Source organism: Buteo buteo, chromosome 3 (assembly GCF_964188355.1).
Source record: "Buteo buteo chromosome 3, bButBut1.hap1.1, whole genome shotgun sequence".
In the NCBI taxonomy this organism is placed as follows: domain Eukaryota; kingdom Metazoa; phylum Chordata; class Aves; order Accipitriformes; family Accipitridae; genus Buteo; species Buteo buteo.
Genome location: NC_134173.1, coordinates 51,121,300 through 51,141,392, shown reverse-complemented (window position 1 = coordinate 51,141,392; position 20,093 = coordinate 51,121,300). Strand labels below are relative to the sequence as shown.

Below are 20,093 nucleotides of genomic sequence, written 5' to 3'. Positions count from 1 at the left end.
CGTTGGATCGGACAGGTCATTTTTCAGACTCCCGGAGGGCTCTGCTTTGGCGTGGGAACTGCAGGTGGTCTCAGGGCCCTGGGGGTTGGTGCAGCCCTGGAGCTGGGGCGGCTCCTGCGACTCCCTGGCGGGATGGTGGAATTTGCATCGGCTTTTGGTTGAACTGTACTTACTAGGAAAGTGTTTTAATCTATAAATTAGTATTCTCTGATGGGGAAGGAGGAAACAGAACTTTCTGTCAAGCTTTAGTGGGAAAGTTTGGAGAGGAAGAGAAAAAAATCTGATCCTAAAAGAAGATGCTTATCCCGTGTTCCCCAAAACAAGCATAACTAAATACAGTAACATCCTCCAGTCATAGAGTAATGTGACTTTTCAGAGCTTTTTGAAAAGTTGGATCGGTGGTGATGGGAAGGGGAAAGGGGAGTGTGGGAAAACCATGTCATGCTCTCATGAAATAAGAAAGAAGAAGGTGGAAGGAAAATGTAGGCATTTAATGAGTGTTAGCTCTCTTGGGTGATGTTGGAAGTTTCACTTATTATTTATTGGAAGGACTGCAACTGAGACATTGAAAGCATTTGTGGTTTAAGGACTGATTTACTGAAAGAGAGAGAACAAACAAGTGAAAAGAAAGGCACACCTTCTTTTCCAGCCTGTCAATCAGCTTTTGGAGTCTGTTTATCTGGGTCATCCACTGGCTGTCTTCCTCAGTCCAACCTTTGGAAAATATAAATAAGTAACATTTATAAAATGTTACTAAACACTGGAACATAGTGTATTCATTTATTTTATAAAAAAGTTTATCTTAGCTTGCAACTTATTTTGCTTCTCGAAGATTGTGCTGCAACTAGTTCAATGTTCATTTAGGTGTAACTAAACTAAAGCATGATTTTGACTATATGAATTATTTTATTTCTTTTTAAGATACAATACAAATCCAATACAGAATGAAAACTACATTCTAGATTAATGCCAATGCTTTTGAAATCATGCTGATACCTGAAGAAAGGAATGCTCTCCTCTGCAAATGGAACCAGCTCATAACCTGAACACCTTCTGCTCAAAATGCAAAATCATCTTGGGTGGGGTGTGTGTGTGTGTGTGTGTGTGTGTGTTAAAGCTTTCTCTGTGTTAATATTTTACTTAGTTTGCCATTTCTTCTTTATGTGAAAGTTTCTATAAGAGTAAGAGTCAGCTTTTTGGCTGCATAGCAAGCCTGTCTTTGGGATTCCTTTCAAATACATCCCATGGAGGGACCATGTGCTGTGTCTTGTCTGCAGTTTCTCTTCCCCCTGAGAGCAATAATGAAGGTGAAAGAAAAGCAGCCAAGACTGTCTTAAATATTCTGGCATGGCCAGTACAGCTCAGGTGATAGGATCTTACTTCCTCCTGCAGAGAGACAGCAGACCTGCTGTAGGGCCCCGATTGCAAGGACATTGCTGTGGTCAGCCTGTTGCTGTTCTTAGGGTCCTGACACAGTGCTTCCAGCAGTATTCCAGGATTATTTGAGGTGAAGGGTGTATATGTTCCTTCCCAATACAAAAAATACATTTTTATGAACAGCAGAAAAGAATTAATTGGGTGTACATGTACAGCTAAATGATCTACATTTCTGGCATGGCATGTTGAGGAATCCTGATATTGAGGGATTCCTGAAGGAGCCTCCGAACATAATTGTAGAATGTCTCATATGCATTGAGAATAAGGAGCCTTCTCTCCATTCAGAAAAGGTTCATTTAGCTGCACCAGCTTTTTTTGTACTCGCACTTGCGGGTTTTCAGCTTTGTTGCAGTCATCTGCAATACGCTGTCCTGGGGGGTTTCATGTGTTCATCCACTAATTATGGATATAATCTTGCAGTGGACTCTATAGCTGATTTAATAACATTAACTGGATGTCCCTTGAAGCTAATGATCCTTCTTTACCTTTCCAACTAAACAGCATTCCTAGGTGCTTGATGAATTGCAGCAATATGATTATTACAATTGAGCCTTCCTACACTAGATTTTTCTAGAATGAGATTTTGGTTTTCAGATGTGTAATTTATGCCTGTGGTGACTGCAAATTTTGACCAACTCAAGACTGATTATGTTGCATTGTAATAACTTTCCTATGTTTATTTTTCTCCCAAGTCACAGAATTCAGCAGCAGAGGAAAGACTAAAGACACTGGGACACTGGATGTTAACTGTGTCTTGTCTTTCTATATGGACAGGACATACCCCTTTCAAAAGACTTCCTAGTTCTCCATTCTGCAGTCATACTTGTGACTGTATAATGACCAGATGTCATATAGCAAAGGTGAAGCTAGAAAATGTTGTTCTGCAAAGGCACAAGCATCTCAGAGCCTCTCTAAAGTCTCTGGAAAATTTTGCTTTGCTAAAGTCTCAAAATTGTCTATGAGATGAAAAGGATAATACTCAAGGAAACAGATATGTGCATTATGAGAGCAGTTCCTGGCATCACCCACAGTGTGAATGTGTACATAAGTGATTGCTCTAAGGAGAGAGGAAGGTTGTTTATCAAAAACTGAAGATCTTTCAACACATGCTTTTGATGTGTGCATTCATTAACCTGCTCACTTTCCAGCTGAGAGTTCTAATGGCACTTGGACTATGTTTTGACCAAAGAAAGAAATAGAATCATAGAACGGTTTGGGTTGGAAGGGACCTTAAAGATCATCTAGTTCCAACCTAGGTGATCCTACTGCTGGGGACATACCACAGGTGTGATATGTAGAGGAGGTAGAGTGTGGCTTTACCAGAACAAGTACAAAGGGTAAAGAAATGCTGGCGTGAGTGTTGAGTGCATAGACGCATCTACAGCGTTACTGTGCTTGTGGGCAGCAGGCAGTAAGGAGGAGGACCAAGTGCCAAGACAAACACAGATCTTGTCTAGGAAAGTAGACAGCTGTTAGACAGCTATTAGAACAGCAGAAAGATGTTAGCTCTTTAAAATTACATTAATACAGTAAGTGGATTTGGTGCAGCTTGGATATGTTTGGGTTCCTTCTGAACTCTGTGAATTAGGAGTGCAGCAACAAGGCTACGTGACCTTCCTTGTTATGAACACCAGCAACTCACAGCAAGGGACCAAACATCATCCTGCAACGTTGTGCTGAATGAACAGCATCATTCATTGAGTGGTAGAAGGGCCTTCAAAAGAGGGTTAAAAAGGAAGAGGTAATCACGTGGCTGCAAGCAGTGAGATCTGCATGACTGGTCAAGAAGTATGCTTGACCCGTTACATACTGTGGTGTTTCAGTCATCTACATGCCTTGATACTGAGAGACGTCACTAAGCCTGGAGATGCCTTCACTGCAGCCTCATGCTTAATGTCACTGCTTCCAAAGAATCCCATTTACCAAAGTACCCTGTCATGTTTTCCAAAGCAGAAATGCTGTTTCACATTTTTTCGTATCATCTTAAATGAAATCTTTTTTCCCCTTCAGGTTTTGTATTTTCCATTTCCATTTCCATTTCTTATTTGTTCCCTTCAGCTGGGATGTAAGTCATGATAGAGAACTTGGTTGTGTATAAGTTATAGCCTTCACCTTTTAATTCTTATCTGCAGGCTACAAATATTACCTAAGAAATGTTGAATCAACCCACATCCCCAAAACAATATCACAGTTTGGCCCATAGTTATGTATTTATTTTTTATCAGCTCAGATCTATGGGTACATATTTATTTTCCTTACAGTTTGAGCTAACACATTCTATAGTAAATTGAAGATTGGTTTCTGTCAGTAAAGTATCTAAGTTAGTTACCATGTCTAAATTAAATTTTTGAGGAATATGCAGCTATATTTTTCTGTATGTGTGTGTGTATGCATGTGTTTTAAATATCTTTAAAATGTGGAACACCATACCTGTGCTAAAATGAGGGCTATTTAACGACAGGCTGTTGTTCCTCTGAAGCCTTCGAGCTGAGCGCTTTCCTGGCCATTGAATTGAGAGCACTTCTGGTTTTGTTGGGCCTTGTCTGCACAGAAACACAGGAGACTTCATAAGGTAAAACATGTAGGAGAGCTCTCCTCTCTCTGTTCTCACAACATGTGCTTTCATGTTCCCTTTTGGATTAAAAAAGGAGAAATACCTCTTGAGACCACTGAATTATTTTCCAGATTTTCACTATTACTAATTAGTGGTGTTTAGGTTGCTAATCATTACAGAAGTAAAAAAAAAAAAAAAGGATGGTTAAGCTGGCATAAACCTGTCTTTTAGGTAGAGAAACTTCAGGGTCAGTGTCTGTCTGTGATGTGGTTCTGACCTAAGGAACCATTCACACTGTTTCTTCATTCATGGGAGTTTTATAGCATCTCTGCAGAGGAACCGGGGCCACAAGAACAGCTAAAAGTGAAATGTGAACTTTAAACATTGACCCCTTCAGCTTAAAGACTGAAAAGATAAACAGCAATCTGTATGTGTTAATAAGGAAGGAAAAACGATGAGAATTTGCTAATACTGGATGGAAGACAGACACATTTCTGGGACTAGTAGTGTAACATAGCAGTTACAGAAATGACTTATGTTTGTACTACAATGACAGAGACATTGAAGCTTGAGAATTTGTGTGGGGACTGAAGGCTGTCTCTATGTGGTTCATCATCATCCAGCTGGAGAGCAATGAAGGACCAGGACTATGGTTAGTTTTAAACAGTTAGTTGGATGAGAGGTTGCAACGAGTATTAGACGGTAATCTAAACAGTTCAGTAAATTATTCCCAGGTCACTGCTTTGGAAAGCTCTCTGAAGACCTTTAGAATGGTCTCCTGAAGCACAGAACGAAGGCTCACCAAAAGCTCACACACTATGTTAAGGAGATGTTTTAGGATGGTATTTTCTGCAGCATAAAATCCCCCCACAGTAAGCCAAATTATGGCAGTTCCTGAGTGTAAGCACTCTTAAATTAGTTTAGGAGTGTCTTAATGGGATTTTGATTCAGACAGTTTACCCTTCAGTTAAGTTAAACATAATTGAAGATGATTTTACACAGGGACTGAGGCATCTCCAAAACAGCTGTAGTTGAAGTGCTGAGTTTGCCTGGCTTTTCCATTGCTACCTCAGCAAATGGGGGAGATGTTATTTGGCTTGACAATATCACACCTCTTTTTCATTTTCTTTGCTATAAAACAAATTCACCATCCAAGAGGATATTTCTGAACTATCGTACTGATAAAACTGGAGAAAGAAGTCTCCACAACACCCTACCAGACAGTCAATGCAGATGAGAAAGCTGGCAGCAAAAGGGATGGTCATATCACCCAACTCTACACACCCAAGTGAGTAGTTTGAGTTACTCGGATGGTCTTTCTAGACTGTATTTCTAGAGAGGGGGTCCTAAAAGGCAAGTCAGAGAAGAAGTCAATGATTACTCCAGAGGATGCAGAGCACCTTAAGTTAGGTTCCAGCTCTGAACTGCCCATTCAAGACTTCTTTCTCTCCCATCAGTTGTGTAAGGAACCTGGAAAGACGTATGCATGAATGCAGGGATATATATATTGTGCATGCTCGGCACACCCTCAGCCTTTCAAAACCTGCTTGATTCCTGCAGTCAAGCTGCTGGCATAAAACCCCAGTGTATTATTCATGTAGTTGAAAAATCTCAAAACCAACAGCAAAACAAACAAGAAAATGACATTTCCAAAAGAAAGAATGAAAAAGCAATGCATTTTAAAATGTATGAAGTGTTGAGATCTTGTCAATGAAACACAACAGCTTGTATTTTGCTTTCCCTATCATCTTTAACACTAGCATACTGAGGAAAACAGATCCATAAAACCAAGTACCTTTTAAAAAATGTTTTGATCCTTGATCCTACAAACCCTCATATATGAGCTCATGGTATTAAATTCAGCTAAACCCCTTGGATGGTTATAGGTTACCCAGGTGATTGAGAGTTTACAGAGTTAGATGTTGACCGGTACTATGGCCCTTTATTCTAGGAAGAAGCTGTAACAAGCAAGAGCCTTGCTATTTCTCCTTTTAACATTAGGATAGTTGTGCAAACAGGAATAATAAAATAATCATAAAGCTGGAAGAAACAAACAAGGAGGCAGTCAATGGTCTTGGCAATTTCAGACCTTGTCATACTGCAGTGGTCTGGTTTCTGCATTTGATATGAAATAGTCAATGGATTTAGAAAGAAGTTGGAGGAGAAGAGCCTAGAATGTAACAAAATGGTCCCACGTACAACCCACCAGAGGATCAGATTGGAACCTGCTTGTATTCAATTACAGGAAAATTCCTATTAGTGAGTTCCTGTGTGGAATAAAAAGTTTATCTATTTTTCTCCTGTTACTCCCTACATCAAGTTTCTGGGTGAAATGTAAATGTCTTGGAGGTTCATGGTGACCCCGCTCCTCACCCCCTTCAGTGCAGCTGGGCAGAAGGTTTGCTCACCTCTCCTGCCGGGTCTGCTCCTCCGTGGTTTCCATGGCACACTCCAGGCTGCTCTGGAGGGACTGAAGCTGGTTCAGTGTTTCCTTCAACAGAAAGCGAGTCACAAACTGCTCCAAATTAGAAGCTTCCTGATAGTCCTAAAAATGGCATTTAAAAAAAAAAGAGGAAAGGATTTGCCTACTGCGTTAGAAATATGTGAGGGAAGATTCAGACTTAATTCAGAAAGGAAGCAGCTTGGGTGTTTTGGTGCTTATACGTGCAAACCACATAAGCAACCTTTACGTTTCTGGACAAAAAGAGCTCTGAATTTCCAGGTATAGGTACTGATCCCACCCAAGCTGAGAGAGGTCCAGGTACACAGTTGTACAACTTAGCTTCTACTTAAAAAAACCTTTTCCTTGCATTTCTTAACTCCAGTTGATGGCAGTACAAAATTATTTCTTAAGTATGGAAAAGCCAAGATATGATTGACAACTGTAGCAGTGAATTTAACGTTTTTATTCAGATACACTCTTGTGAAAAGATGTTTATCTTGCCCACTGGCCTGTCTCTAACAACGATTATGGGAACAGTCTTTGATCAGGGCACGTGCTTAGTGACACTGCCCTGGAAAACTCCACCTGCACTTTGACTGAAGGACTGCCTGTGCCAGAGATAGTACCTTTTGAATTTAACAGTCTTTGACTGATTTTTGTTCCTCTAATTTGTTTCATTATTTTTGAAACCATATATCTAAATATTTCATAATTACATGAAATGCAGCTAAGTGTTGATTTGGAGCTTGGCTATTTGAAAAGTTTGCACCTATATTTAGTGGTCTCTAATGTTTCTTTGTGTAACTACATTTCCAATATATTTTATGTATTAAAAAATATTTATGCCTATTTTGCATAGGTAATTTCAGAAATAAATTCTTACGCCTGCTCTCTCCCTTGCACAATGAATCCTGTTTCCATGAATGGGGTCAACTTTAATGTTTCCAGCAAGCCCAGATCTGCAAAACTCAGTTCTGCAAACAGCGATACACAGGTGAGTGCTGTGTGAGGAGGTGACCTATGCAATAATATAAACACCCCCTTTGTTGTTTTCTTCTTAATAAATGTAATCAAGAGGATAAAGCAGCCCTCTAGAGCCTCTGCTTAATGTGTAGAGCTCCCATCAGGCACGGAGAAGGAAAATGGACTTCCATCTCCTAAACTCGGAGAAAATTTTTTGGCTCCTGCTTTGATGAAAGTACGCTGATACTCATTTTTTATATGCCCTAAGTCTGTTTATCTGTGAAAAAAATCCATTCAGCTGATCTTGAAAGCTTTTGGGCACAATTCCATCTAAAATGCTTTCATAAAATATGAGGAACATTGAATGAAAGATTTCTCTAGTCACCACATCTGAAGATAGATGATGGTCTGTTATCTCCAAGCTTTAAAGAAAACTTCTCATTTAAATGGTGTTGCCTCCTACCCTAGCTGAGAACCCATTTGAATATTTTTGGCAATGCATAGGAGGTTTTTTAAAGCTGTTTCTTGTTCTTCCCAATGTGAATTACAGCTGAAATGCCTTTTTGACGTTTAGACTTCTCTTTTCATGTATGCGTTTGCAATCAGAACACAAATATGAGATGTTTTGAAATTTAGATGTAAAATAAAAGATTATAAGATAATAAAAGCACTTTGCTCTTAAATGAGAGCAATCTATTCACAAAATGTTGTTAGTTCTTGTTGGAAGACTTCTGCTACAGAAATGTCAGATGTTAAACCACTTGTGAATCATCAGTTGGTTATGTAGCCAGGAGCTTTGTGGTCTTCTATATTTACCTCTTCCATCTTCAGAGTAATGAGGTGTGAGCCAATCTCCAACAAATAATTTCTTATTTATAAATTTTTAAAATAGATACTAATGAGAGATTGTTTGTCTACCTTTTAAGTGAATACCTGAGACTCACACCAGTTCTGTAAATAACATTTATGGCAGCCTTTATGGTTACTACATCTTATTATACAATAGGAAGGCTGATTTTTTCCTTCTTCTAAATTGTCTCCATTGTAACTGATTTAAAACTTTGGTGGAGCTGACAGAGATCATTTAATTTCCAACAATTTTGATTCTCTGTGGCATGTTAGAACAACATGCATGAATCTGCATAGCATGGACAGCTAAACAAAATCCTGCAGTAGAAATCCAAGTTACGTTTTCATTTTTCAGCTTTCACCAGTGCACTTAGAAATAAGTGAACAAAACATGACAGAAACGATGGTTTCTTGTAAGTTTTTAAATACCAAAGCAATCTCACAAGAGGAGGATAATCAAAGTGGACATCCAAAAAGTAAACACTACAGATAGCTCCATATAGCTTCCTGCTCATAGTCACGATAAATCTGATACTGGGATGCTGAATTACAACTTAAAACATGCATCAATACTGTTTCATTTTGCAACTGTTCAGGTGGGCCCTTGCTGATGGGAGGATGGTGTAAACATTGGCTGTGTAATACTTGCTACTGCCTGAGGCTGTCTGCTTTTTGCCTCCTTCAGAAATACTTTCCTGCATCTGAAAGTTATTAAGGTTTTTTTTTTCATCAGAACTACTCTAGGTTTGTGCATTGCACCAAGATTTAGCCTTTTTTCTTCCTGTTCTGTTGTCCCATAAGTTCTGTATTTAAAGGCTTCCCTATGGAAAAGGTCCTTGTGATCTTTAAATATGGCTTAGAGTTCCCTTATCAGGTACACAGAGCTTTTTTGTAAAGATGGGCTAGGCAGACAAGATGCTAACATCATCTGTGGGAGTCTGGTATTATCAAAGACTCTTTCCTTATTTATATTTTGCCCAAGTATTGGTATTTACAACTTTCTTATGCAGAACTACTTAACTTGCTTAATGCATCCTGTTAGGCAAATGGCTGCTCAATATTTTTCTTTAAATAATGGCTCTGAGTCAAGCAATTCTGAGCTCACAGCAATGTTAGATAATTTCACTCCCTCCCACTGAAAAGTAACTACTCCTACCCGTCCTTCTAAAATTCTTTGTTACGAAAGAAGGTATTCAGCAAATATAAATTGCCAGCATTATTATAATTTTAGTTATGGAGGGAAAAAGATTGTCTGTTACAATTCAACTTAAACCTTAACTCCACTTCTTGGCAATGAGGAATTACCAGCCATGCTTTGTTACTGCTTCACCACTCTACTTCCTACAGAAAAGTGCCCTCATTTGCATTTTACTAAAGGCACACTGGTACAAGATTTCACTAGAAGAAAGAAAATGTTAATTCTGAATTATGAAAAATGTGTATCAATTTATTAAGTCTATATTATGGTAGAATCAGCTTAACTGGCATGCCCAACATTTGTATTGTCAGTATACTGCACCACCAGTTAATGCTGGGACCCACTGACGGTGTCTGTACATAAACTAGAAAAATGGCCTGTTTCTTGAATTTCATTAGCTGTAAATTACCATTCATTAGCATATACATTATACTGCACAGCAATTTGGGCAGTCCAGATGAAATAAGTGTGTGTTAACATACCGTTCTTCTTGTTAGTTTTACTGGTTGTGAGTGAATGAGGGTAATCTTCCTCATCAAGAGACAACTGCAACCTTTGTAAGCAGCTAAGATCTGAGTTTCCATTAATGCAACCGAAAATACACATAATTAGTTATGTCCCTGTGGAAAAGGTCACTGTGGTCTTTAAAACTGGCTTGCGGCTATCTTAAAAGGTACAGAAAATTTTCTCCTTTTATGAAGGTAGAGGAGGCAGCACTTGGGTATCTCCTAAGGAAGTCCACATCTCAGGGCTAACACAGGTTCAGCGACTCTCTGGATCCTCTCGAGCCCTGGTGCCAGCCCCGATCCTCTCCCCTTGGGTGACCCGACACCACACCGATCCACTTACCAGAAGAGCAGCTCCTTGAGATGGGGAAGGAGGGAGATTCCTGTGTTCACTTCCTTGGGGCAAGCAAACTAAACTTGGCTGGGACAAAAAAGAACTCTGAAATCTCTCAGAAAGGGTGGGAGCTTAGGCAAGAGCTCCACAAACTTAGTGGGAAAGGATGTCTGACTGTCACATCTAGTCCAACCCCCTGTTCAGAGCAGGGCCAACTTCAGAGCAAGTTCAGGCCACTCAGGGCCATGTCCACCTGAGTTTGGAATATTTCCAAGGATGGAGATTACACCATCTCTCTGGGCAACCTGGTCCAGTGCTGCACCACTCCCTCTGCGCAAAGCATGTCTAGTCAGCGTTTTCCCTTCCGCAAGCTGCAGCTGTTGCCTCTTGTGCCTTTGCTATGCGCCTCTGAGAAAGACAATGTTGTTCTGTCTTCTCTACAACCCTCCTTTAGACAGCAGAATTACATCTTCCCAGAGCCTCTTCTCCAGGCTGAACAAACCTAGTCCCCTTGGCCTCTCCTTCCTATGTTGCTATTTTGCTATATAGTAGTTTATGTTATATAACACTTTATAACTTACTTGTGTTTTATTGTACTTGTAACATTACTTATAATAGTTATTTATTACTGTTATATTACTTTGCAATTTTCTGTTTCCTATTTTATATGTTGTATCAAAATAATTTCATAAAAATTACTTATGCTTATCTTTATAGAAAATATCCTCAGGGCAAGTAAAAAGTAGTTACCATTGAGTAAAACTCAGTAAGGAATAATCTATTTAAATTTCCCTTGGTCATGGACCATGTCCTGCCCTGTGTGTTCAGATCCTACATTAGTGGGACAACACCCTGGCTTACAACTTTAAATTGAGGATATAAAATTAGTCAGAATAACTGTACTAAAATGAAAAAGATTTTAAGCCTTTTTCGTTTCAATCACTAAGATCTAATTCTTCAGACTGTAGGATGGAATCAGGACAGAGTCAGAATAAAATCATAATTTCAACAGAAGCCAGATCCACAGATGCTCACTGTGATGACTTCACACAAATGCAACTTTTACAGCATCCTCATTGTAAGAGTGAGCAAAGGCATAACATGCCAAAGTATTAAATAATTTCAACTTCAGTTTTAGATGTGGCACAAATTTTACAAGTTTATTGAAGTATTAAATTTGGAATAAATTACATGTTTAAATTCTGCCTAGAGAACTGGAACAGTGACAGTCCCTACTAACCACTTGCAGTGCTGACGTTAAGAGCGATGAAATAAAATAGGCAGCCATGGGTGATTATAGGAGAATATTGAGACACATTTGTAATGGCACACATCAGAACAACACAAAAGAATTCATGCATGGATAAAAAGTAACTCCTATTTAACTGCTCTTAAGCGTACCACATAGCTTAGAGACAAGAAACTGTGTTTTGGCTGGTTTTTACATCAGCAGGTGGCAGAGATATATATGTGTAATGCCATTGCTCCTGGGAGAAGGTTGTAAGAATACAAGGAAAACATCAAAGCTGTTGGTCGTTTTGTTGGTGGTATCGGTGGGAGAATGGCTAGGTTAAATGTTTCTTTTTCTGCTCTGAAGTTATTTCTATACACTTTTATGTTTAAAGGTATGGATATTAACTTAATTAAGTTTTGGGGGGTTTTTTAAGTTCTGACTACTTAACACATGTTCTCTCCTACCAGCAAAAATTTGAGCGTTGTCTCTTTCTGACTCAGCAGGTATAAGACTTCTACAAAAAAGATCAAAGAAGTTCCCAAGAGTTTTCATTACTCTGATAAGGAGCTCAGAGGAAAGGGGTGAATCTCTGGAATATCCTTGCACGACTGCTCAGAATTCATTGCCTGCAGCTTTTAGAATTTATCTGCATTTGACTTGCACTAATAATCACGATCTTAAGTAACTTTTATAGATAAAAAATCCTATGAAATGAAATTTCAAAACCTCATTTAATAATGTCCCTAGATAAAAATAGCTGTTCATTCATAGGGCCCTCTCTGCTTTGTAGCAGGGTGCAACTGGTGATATATTTAGCACCATCGCCAACATTCCTCTCTTCAACTGAGTTTACAGATGAACAGTTGAGTACCTGGGTTTATGCAAAAAGGATCCAGACTCTAGTTCTAACCACTGGCAAGTCTGTCTCATCAGAAATTAGGGAATGATAAAATAAACCCCCAAGGAATTTAGGTCAAGTCATCCATGGTCAAAAGAAAAAAATGTTCCTGATAGTTCTTTTTAGGAATTTACAGACTGCATTTAAACAGGTTTATAGCTATTTTAGCTAGAAAAAGTAGAATACGAGAAACAACTATGCCTGCAAATAGGAACAGTTCTTAAAAGCCTAGTGCAGATGGAGCTTAGTACAAGTTCATTTATTGCTCTGACATTTTGATGTTACTACTTTTTATCCCTTTGTTGAGCTCTGATTACTCAAAAAGGATTGGTTGAAAAATTCCCACCAAAAATTTGTCTAGCTTTGAAATTTAAACACCACAAAAATGCATTGAAGGCATCTGCTTTACTCCACTTTTTTCTGTTTTTTAGTGAAAACCCTTTGACAATTCTTCAGAGTTCAGTCAAGAAAGTCCAGTCTTTAGGACTTTCTTCAACAATTGCTTTAGAATCCTCTCTCATTTTGTAGATCTAATGTTGAACACTGTTAATATTTTAGAGGGCTATGTTTGGTCTCATATTAAAGCTGAATGAAACACCTGTGAGAAATGGAGGTGGGAGTGGCACCATGCCTGTCATTTCTTTGAACGAACAGTATGTATGAAATTTTGAAATTATTGCAATTTTTTTCTTAGAATGAAAAACTGAACTACTTTTTGACTAAAATAATCTTCTTTTATTCTTCTTTCAGCCCAACAATTAATGCATTTTTTTGCTGCAATGTAGCCAACATCTGCCTGGAAGGGTAGGATGGGGTTTTTTTTCTCCATTCAATTTTGTATTCTTGAGGCTGGGCACTGGCAATGCAAGGCACATAATGCCTAATCTCAAGGCAGCCACATCTTTATTGATTTTCTGGCTCTGTCCTTCCCTTTGTGAAAAGCATGAATTTACAGCAAATCTTTCAACCGTCATTCCCCTCCATGGTATTAGTTTATGACATCCATGCAAGTGGTGCCTAGCCACTGAAGGTACCTGAAGATAGCAGATAGGATGTGAAAACACACTACTAATGAAAGAAAGATAAATCCTGAGTCTGCGGTTTGCTTGACTAGTTGGATGATAAATATTCTTGAGAGGATGTTTTATGATGTGGCAATCAGGCAGTACTCACTCTGTGAAACTATCTTCTTCATCTACGATCTTTTAATTGGTATTTTACATCTTCTAAATAATTATGAGAATCAAAACCACTACTCACTGTAATGGAAGGAGATACAATATATGTCCAATTAAACTAGTGCACTAGAGTAAACTGTCATTAAAAGACAGCCTGAAGCAATCAAATATGCAGGAAGACTTAACTGTGTGCAGCTAAGAAATACATTAGATTGCAGTATTTTTGTCAGTTGGCTTACAGTATTAAGTATTAATCATTGCATGCTGCAGTATGTACTCCTGCTGCTCTTTATGTCTTGAACTTCATCTGTCTGCCTTCAGTGTTTTATGTAATATTAATCCTGAAAGGATTTCTATTTCTTTATAAGGAATAATAAAATGAATAACTCATTTTTGTTCTGGCTTTTCATTTTCAGTGGAATCTGGATATTTTGTCCACTTTAAAACATCAACATGGGAGATGGCTATGGTATTTTAGACTGATGCTGACCTGAAAAAAAATTAGTGATGACTGCAAGGAACAAATTAACTAGATTCAAAGCCAATGCATGAAAATTATTAACCAGGATAAACTGAGTAATACCTGCCTTAAGTTATTCTTTGGCAGCAGGTATTCATTACATTCATTCTGCAAAAGGTGCATTTGTAAAAAGTGCAGTTTCAAAGAGAACAAGACTAGATTCTGTGGTAATTGTTAATAAATTCTAATCATGCGCAAAAAGTGGTGCCAGCCAATTTAACACAGATTTTGAGAAAATAAAAAAAAAAAAAAAAAATTAAAACTTCATTTTTGCTCAAACAGAATGTCAGTTGTGGAACTCTGTTGTTGACATATGCTTGTCTAGCTTTTTTTTTTTTCCGTTATTTTGTTTTGTGATATAATTTACATAATTGCTACTGTTACTATTACTCAAATATGGAATAAAAAAAATCTAGATATTCTGGTTTATAATAGGTATCAACCCTCCAGAGTGCAGTGATTTACATAATTACTATAAATGCACCATCAGTAACTAAATTGCATGTCCCTGTGTTACTCTTTCAGCTCCTATAATCTTCTCTCTTACTTTGACTGGCTTCTAATTTTAGACTGTTCAAGAAGTTTTCCAGTAATAACAAGGCTGCATTGACTTCACTTAGCTTTGAGTTTTTTTGAGCAAAGCAGAAAAATGAATGATTTCATAGGAGCAAAGGATTAGACATGCTGTGTCAGTCACTGAATCCAGCATCTTGCTGTTGCACACCATGCACTCCCCTTTCTATGTTTTTGCAAGCAACGTGTAGAAAGAAGTTAGGGGGTTTTGCCCCCAAATGCTTGGAACTCTATTTCAGAAGTTAACTGCTCTATTGAAAAAGAATTATCTTTCATTTCCATCCTAAACTTAATATGTTTATGTTTTGCATATTTAAATGCTGGGTATGAACCAGTCATGGTTATTGGTGCTTAAGTGGTGTTTGCTAGTTCACCGAGTCTGGTCCCCAGCTATCACAGACAGCTGGAAACTAAGCACCACACAGCCACCTGCTCACTCCCCTCACACAGTGGGACGGGGAAGAGAATTGGAAAAAAAAAAGTAAAATGTGGGTTGAGATAAAGATGGTGGAATAGGAAAGGATAGGAAGAAAATAATAGTAAAGGTGGTAGTAATAATAATAATTATAATGATAATAGTAATAAAAGAATTAGAGTATACATAACAAGTGATGCACAATGCAATTGCTCACCACCAGCCAACCGATGCCCAATTAATTCCTGAGCAGCAGCCCCTGGCCATCATTCCCCCCAGTTTATATACTGGGCATGACGTCCCATGGTATGGAATACCCCTTTGGCCAGTTTGGGTCAGCTGTCCTGGCTCTGTCCTGTGCCAACTTCTTGTGCCCCTCCAGCCTTCTCACTGTCTGGGCATCAGAAGTGAAAAATCCTTGATGTAATATAAACACCTACTTAGCAACAACCAAAAATGTCAGTGTGTTACCAACATTTTTCTCATACTGAACCCAAACCATAACACTATACCAGCTACTAGGAGGAAAATTAACTTTATCCCAGCTGAAACCAGGACACATGTCCTTCATAAAATAGTTGCAAAGGAGGGAAGAAAGTTCCTCCAAAGCAAAGAATGTGAGACTTTACAGAGTCTGAAAAGGAGAAAAAATTGCAGTGTCCCATTCCTCATTTCCTATGTTGCCTGCCATTCCTTTCCATGGAAGTCTGCAGTGCTTTTGTCTCCAAAAGAGCTGTACCTCTGTATTTACAGGAGGAGTGTGCACTCAGAGGTCATCGCTCTCTTGATTCAGTTTTGAAGAAGTGTACATTAACTATTCTAGCCAAAGCACCTTCTGGCTTTCATCTATGGAAGAAAGATTTTGCTGTGCTTTTGAGGAAGAAAAGAGATGTAGAGAAATGGAATAAAAACAATGAAATAAGGATAATGAAAATATGACACAGAAGAACAGACTAAGGGGAAATCTTCAATATTTGTTTAAACAATTTTCTATTTGCTGACAGTCCTTCTTCGTTATTTTGAAGTTCCCTTTACTTTAGATTTGAATTTCTTATTTTGCTGTTCATAAATATTTTCTGTTGGCTGCACAAAAGTCCTGCCCAAGTTCATCCAGGAGGTTGCTGTTGCATTATAGTTACTGGGTTTGTGCTTCAGATATAAAGTGATATAGGGTCAAGCTCCACTCTTACACACTGGATCGAAGTTTAATCTTATAAGCACAGTTAACTATAAAAGCCAGTTTCAGGTTACATTAAAAAAAAATAAATTAAAAAACTCTATTGCACTATTTCCTTTTGAAATTAAAATATATGATCTAATAAATATAACCAATTTAATCTAAGAAAGAGCTTAGATATGAAGCTTCTTTTTGCTGGAGGTTGGATCACTTTTACAACAGGTATGGTGGTCTTAATTTACTTTTGAGACAGCTCACAGGGTGGCCCCCATGAGTGCTACACAGACTGCGTTCGCAAGGAAGAAGAAACTGCTGCAGGGGCACTCAGTGCCACTCTCCCGAGGAAGCATCTCTGCCGGGCTCTGTTCCCAGTGATTTCCAATTCCCGCCACTTCGCTGTTGTGCCAATGCAGAGAGTCTGAATTTTAGTAGTTACTCCAGCAAGTTAAGAGCTGGTACTCTGTTCAGACCACTGTCGGCTCCATGATAGACTAGTGGGTTAGGTGAGGCTCAAGCCCACAGTCACCGAAATCACGGAGCAGGAAGCATGTCCCATCCTGAAATCCCCCTGGCACAGTCACTTGGCCACCAGCCAGCTGTGGTCAGACTTTCACCAACACTGCAGTACAAACTGCCCTCAGGAGCAGGGGGGTTAAAATCATCTGAATTGGTCCCCGCTTCCCTGCAAGCCTCAGCTGCCAGCCTTCACTGTGCGGGTGCCAGTGGGGACACACGGGGATACGTCGGGGCTGGAAAATGACCCTGTGCTGTTGGCAAAAGGGAAGGTGGGAGGAGAGGGGACTGCTCTTCAGCTGGTGAAAAAAAGTGAACTTCAAACGGGTGTTATGACTTTGATAAAAGGCACTGTCGGCTCAGGGTAAGCCATCACCAGCTCTTCCTCTGTGAGACAGTTCCTCTAGGAAAAATCCTTTGGAGACCTCAGAGCTATTCAAGTACCTAAACTGGAGTCTGGTGCCCTACAGAGACCCACCTGGTTTCCAGCTGCTGCCCCAGAAGGGGACCTCATCCTGCCTGGGGGTCTCATCCTGCCCCTGGGTTTCCTAGAGGTCCTGTGTGCTATTTGTCAGCCCTGTGCAGACATCTTGGACACCCTTGAATACCCCAGGTTTTCTAAAATACCACTAGACGCCTGTTTAAGTCCCTGAATACTTCTATATTGTCAACTTAATTTCATATGAAAATTACATTTTTGGTGATTAAATGAGCTTTTGTTAGTTTACTGAGTACAGAATAGTTTACCACCACCAGCAGGTTGCATTTGCAATAAACTATAGCAATACCAGAAATAAAAATGATAGAGCAAAACTTGTTCTTACTGAATAGCTGACAAATAGCAACAATTTTATGACTTAATAACTTAAGGAAGACATGTTCTTTCGTCTGTAAGTTTCTGATTTTCAGTACTCACAAGTCAATAGAACCAACATGTCAAGCACCTTAAAAAACCTGGTCTATTTTTATCTATCTACATCATTACTCAGTGATAGATTTTTATCTACCTACATCATTACCCAGTGATAGATTTTATTTTCTGTGCTGTGGGCTGCAAAATTTCTCTTCATTGTATTTATATATGACTGCAAGCTACAGAATGTAATAAAAAATGCAGCTTGATGAAAATGGTATGTTTATTTGGGTAATAAAAAAGTTAAGATTAAATATTTTAATTAAACATACTTCTGTGTTTTGTTATAAAAATGTCAGAAAAAAAGGCTTAAAGCAGCAAGCCTTCCAATGCATTTGTAAAGTTTTGCTGAGTCTTTAATTTTTAATGCTTCCTGTATATAAGATGAAGAAGAAATGAGATAAACAGAACTATCCCAGCTTGTACTTTGATCAGGAAAATATCAACCTGGCAGGTACAGGAAAAATAACTGACACTGATGATTAATCTGTCCTCACCACTCCTCTACAAGCAACTCATGCAGACTCTCCACCCTAATGAGAGAAATGATCAAAGACCAAATGCCACAAATCTCTTTAAAAATCCTCAGATATGTGTTTCCTTTCCTTGTGTAAGGATAAAACACAAGAGACGAGTACCAAAACAGAAGGACTGTAGCTCCCCTAGCATCCTCTGGTAAGATGGTTTTTGTATTAAAAGTATGTTTCTTGCAAATGCAACTCAGCCTTTTCCCTGCTGAAAGATGTCCTTTGCTATATCTAGTTATCTGCATTTTTAGCTCAGCACCTTCCAGCAACGGAGCATGAACCACTCCTACAGCCCCGAGAGCTTCCTGTCTTCCCAGGTGCTGTAGGCTGGAGGGATCTGGCCCCAGAACAGTGAAAAGAAGTCTGGTTTCAAAATTTCTTGAACCTACTAACACACTGGAATGTTTTCTCCCATAGATGACTTGGTATTTTCACTTTCAAATAGCACAGGACTGGAAGACTGGAGAAAAGCTCAGTTCAAGAAAGCTGTGCTGACAACTCTTTCAAACCACAGAGGGAAATAAAGTACACAGAAATTATGCTGCAATTACCTTGCAGGAGTCAGTCATCTGCTAATCTGTTGGGTTAAAAATATCTACACATGGAAATAATTTGGAGTGATGGGGACAATTTGGTTGATCTTAATTTAAATCCAGGAGTCTGTAGCCAGGCCAAACTCCAGTTGGTCCTGGTGGGAGATCTTTTTGTCTAAAGGCTGAACAGGTTGGGAACATTTGCAAACAAACCCCAAGGTATTTATTCATTAATGCATGTGATTTTCAAAACTGATTGTGAATTAAAAAAACAGGACAACATGTGCAAAAGCTACCTGGTACACACTTGGGTACTGGATTTAAGGATATGATTCAAATAATGCCACACACTTTAGTGTTATCAAACTTAGATTAACATATGCCAAAAAGTCTATTAAACAATACATTTGGGGGTGTGTGTGGTGTGTGTGTAATTTCTAGTTCTGTCTATATCTGGAATAAGGAGGGGTTATAGATTAGGGTTTTAGATTTTTCAGACATGCTGATCCATGTTCAGCTTTTCACTGAAGACTGACACATCTTCCTTCTCCGGGGTTTCCTTGGAAACTGAAGCTGAACAATTTTTCTGGGGCTCTGATTTTGCAGCTGCCTCTCATGCAAAGTATCTACTGAGTATGGGCAACCTGAATTGGAAGGAAAGCAGGGATTTTCTATAGGAAGGACAGAGTGGTGATTGTTTATCTGACTCTAAACTGGGTAAATAAAATAAATGAAGTACCAAGTTGCTCCTTTTTCCCCAAAAACATTTAAGACTGAATGACTTGCCCACCTCATGCCAGAGTGGCATGAACTCTGGGAAAGTTTAGCAGAGACTGATAGTAAGAGGTGCTGAACTTTCTCCAATCCACAAAAAGTCAGAGGGAGTGGAAAGCTCATGGCAACCCTGAGGACTGGGTCCATAACCAGTCCCATGCTCTGCAGAGTAGAGTTCAGGACCAATCTTGGCAGTTTTTACTTTTGGTTTTTAATAGGATAATTTGGTCCTTGGAAATTTGGTACTGATCACTGGAAGCTGACTCAGCCACTATAGGTACACCATGTCTTTGTAGCTCTGACAGCATAGGTCTTCACTTCTGGGCTTTTTTTTCTATATATGAATTTTCCAACTAGGTGATGGCTTAGAAGATAGTAATAAATGCTCCCATTACTCAGTGACTATTCAAGGGACCAGGTGGCTGCAATGGCAGAGCAGTGACAAAGTTTTATTTTGTACCAGGAGAGGAAACCCAAGACTTGCTCTGATACATGCCAATGGCCATTCATAACCAACCACACATTTCTGAGCACCTGCTTTTCTGAGCTGGGGA

General features: G+C 39.0%; 1 protein-coding gene across 2 annotated transcripts in view; it reads right to left on the bottom strand.

Moving 5' to 3' along the window:
• The window catches only part of NECAB1 (N-terminal EF-hand calcium binding protein 1), a 71,048-nt gene that overhangs the window by 12,457 nt on the left and 38,498 nt on the right, over positions 1–20,093 (bottom strand). For both annotated transcript variants that reach the window (XM_075024363.1, XM_075024364.1), the window contains exons 6-8: positions 6,400–6,536; positions 3,868–3,980; positions 638–714 (exon numbers count right to left, since the gene is read on the bottom strand). In XM_075024363.1, coding sequence (XP_074880464.1) covers positions 638–714; positions 3,868–3,980; positions 6,400–6,536 — 327 coding nt within the window. The remainder of the gene's footprint in view (positions 1–637; positions 715–3,867; positions 3,981–6,399; positions 6,537–20,093) is intronic.